The 2,500-nt window shown below is 42.8% G+C and overlaps 1 protein-coding gene across 1 annotated transcript in view; it reads right to left on the bottom strand.

The window, feature by feature from the left end:
* dmtn (dematin actin binding protein) overlaps positions 1-2,500 on the bottom strand; it is a 21,038-nt gene that overhangs the window by 9,665 nt on the left and 8,873 nt on the right. Inside the window, 3 exon segments of the mRNA XM_083929542.1 lie at positions 61-72; positions 74-133; positions 1,075-1,120. Coding sequence (XP_083785668.1) covers positions 61-72; positions 74-133; positions 1,075-1,083 — 81 coding nt within the window. The 5' untranslated portion in view covers positions 1,084-1,120.

The raw sequence follows: 2,500 nt of genomic DNA, 5'->3' as shown, positions 1-2,500 counted from the left end.
GTGTGTGTGTGTGTGTGTGTGTGTGTGTGTGTGTGCGTGCGTGCGTGTGTGTGTGCTTACCGTGATGCCGGGGGGCCGGAGACCCCGGGGCGCTGGTGCCCGTGGCAGCCGGCAGGTCGACCCGTCCCTCCACCTGAGACACACCAGGACGTTAACGCGGTGACATCATCTCTGGTTTTATTAAAGCTTTATTAAAACTCATATTTTTTACTGTTTTAAACGTTTCGTCATTAGCATGCTCATTAGCATGCTAGTATGCTAACACAGCTGAATGTTAGCTTGTTGTAAGTCATGTGGTGACATTTTGTCTTTCTTATGTTTACTTTTTAAAGCCGTTTAGCTTGCTAGCATGCTAGTAGGCTAACACAGTTGAAGATTAGCTGCTGTTTATTATGATAAAGTGTTTCCCATAAACTAACGTTGCTTTTATCAGTTTAAAAATACTGGATTCTATTTTTTATTTTTCTATCTTATGAATGTTTTAAAGCAGTTTAGCTCATTAGCATGCTAGTATGCTAATGCAGTTAAATATTAGCTTGTTGTAAGTCGTACAGTGATATTTTTATATATATAATGAATATGTTTAACCGCAGGCTAGTTCACTAACATGCTAGCAAAATAATGCAGTTGAAGATTAGCTTGTAAAGTGATTCAGTGACATTTTGTTTTTCTTATGATTATGTTTTACAGCAGTGTAGCTTGCTAACATGCTAGTATGCTAACGCAGTTAAATATTAGCTTGTTCTAAGTCACAAGGTGATTTTTTTTATATCTCATGATTATGTTTTAAAGCAGTGTAGCTTGCTAACATGCTAGCATGCTAATGCAGTTGAATATTAGCTTGTTGTAAATTAGACTTTGACTTTGACTTCATCGTCCCTGAGGGGAAAACAGTTTATTGGCCGCACGCCGACATTAAATAAAGTGTTTCTTATCGTGAACGTGACGAGTTTGAGAAACAGGAACATGTTTTTCGGATGAAACCATTAAAGTCTGTTTCTGTGTTTCGCTCTGAACTCGCTGACTCAGACGTCCGTCTCTCTGTCTCTGAGTCGTGATGAGGCGACTGATTACCTTCTGCATGACTGGAGACAAAACCTTCCTCCTGTTTGGTTTTTAGCTGCAACAGAAACCAGAAGAGAGAGAATCAATCAGCAAATGCGTTCTCCATTACGTCCATTACGCCCATTACTCCGGGCGCACACCAGTGAGTTATGAGTGAGTCTGACCATGACTCAGCGAAACACAGCAAAGTCACCAGAGCTCACGTCTGCACACATTTGAAAAACACGACCTCACAGATAAAAAGGACGAGGTCGTTCCCTGAAAGGATGCGTTTGTGGGGGACTACTTTTAGCGGTAGCAGTTAGCACGCGTGTTAGCCTGTTTGCTAACGTGACACCAGTGTATTTGACGCTCCTCACTGTTAAAAGGGAGGATTTCATCTCCACTGTGTGCACGATTTCTGTCTTAACACTTTTTATTATTATTATTATCAGCATCATTAAAGAGGTGCGGCGTGCTGCTGCTCAGGGGGGAATTGCTGTGACTCGTGAACACGTCACAGAGTTTGGTCGTCACCTGTGACGTCTCCTCAGGTCACTCCTGTCAGGACGTGACTCTGTAAGTAACCAGAGCTCACTTCTGCACACAGTTGAAAAACACCACCTCTCAAATAAAAAGGACTCTGTAAGAGACGTTTCTAACCGTTAGCACGCTTGTTAGCCTGTTTGCTAACGTGACACCAGTGTATTCGACGCTCCTCACTGTTAAAAGGGAGGATTTCATCGCCACTGTGTGCACGATTTCTGTCTTAACACTGTTAATAATTGTTATTATCAGCAGTATTAAAGACGTGCGACGTGCTGCTGCTCAGGGGGGAATTGTTGTGACTCGTGAACACGTCACAGAGTTTGGTCGTTACCTGTGACGTGTCCTCAGATCACTTCTGTCAGGACGTGACTCTGTAAGTCACCAGAGCTCACGTCTGCACACATTTGAAAAACACGACCTCACAAATAAAAAGGACCCTGTAAGAGACGTTTCTAACCGTTAGCACGCTTGTTAGCCTGTTTGCTAATGTGACACCAGTGTATTCGACGCTCCTCACTGTTAAAAGGGAGGATTTCATCTCCACTGTGTGCACAGGATTTCTGTCTTAACACTGTTAATAATTGTTATTATCAGCAGTATTAAAGATGTGCGATGTGACTCTGCAAGAGGCGTTTCTAACCGTTAGCACGCTTGTTAGCCTGTTTGCTAACGTGACACCAGTGTATTCGACGCTCCTCACTGTTAAAATGAAGGATTTCATCTTCACTGTGTGCACAAGTTTTCTGTATTAACACTGTTTATAATTATTATTATCAGCATCATTAAAGACGTGCTGCTGCTCAGAGGGGAATTGTTGTGACTCCTGAACACGTCACAGAGTTTGGTCGTTACCTGTGACGTGTCCTCAGGACGGTTAGCACGCTTGTTAGCCTGATTGCTAACGTCG

This window comes from Echiichthys vipera (assembly GCF_963691815.1).
Source record: "Echiichthys vipera genome assembly, chromosome: 16".
In the NCBI taxonomy this organism is placed as follows: Eukaryota; Metazoa; Chordata; class Actinopteri; order Perciformes; family Trachinidae; genus Echiichthys; species Echiichthys vipera.
The sequence above is the reverse complement of the archived record's forward strand: the minus strand, read 5'-3'. Positions and strand labels throughout refer to the sequence as shown.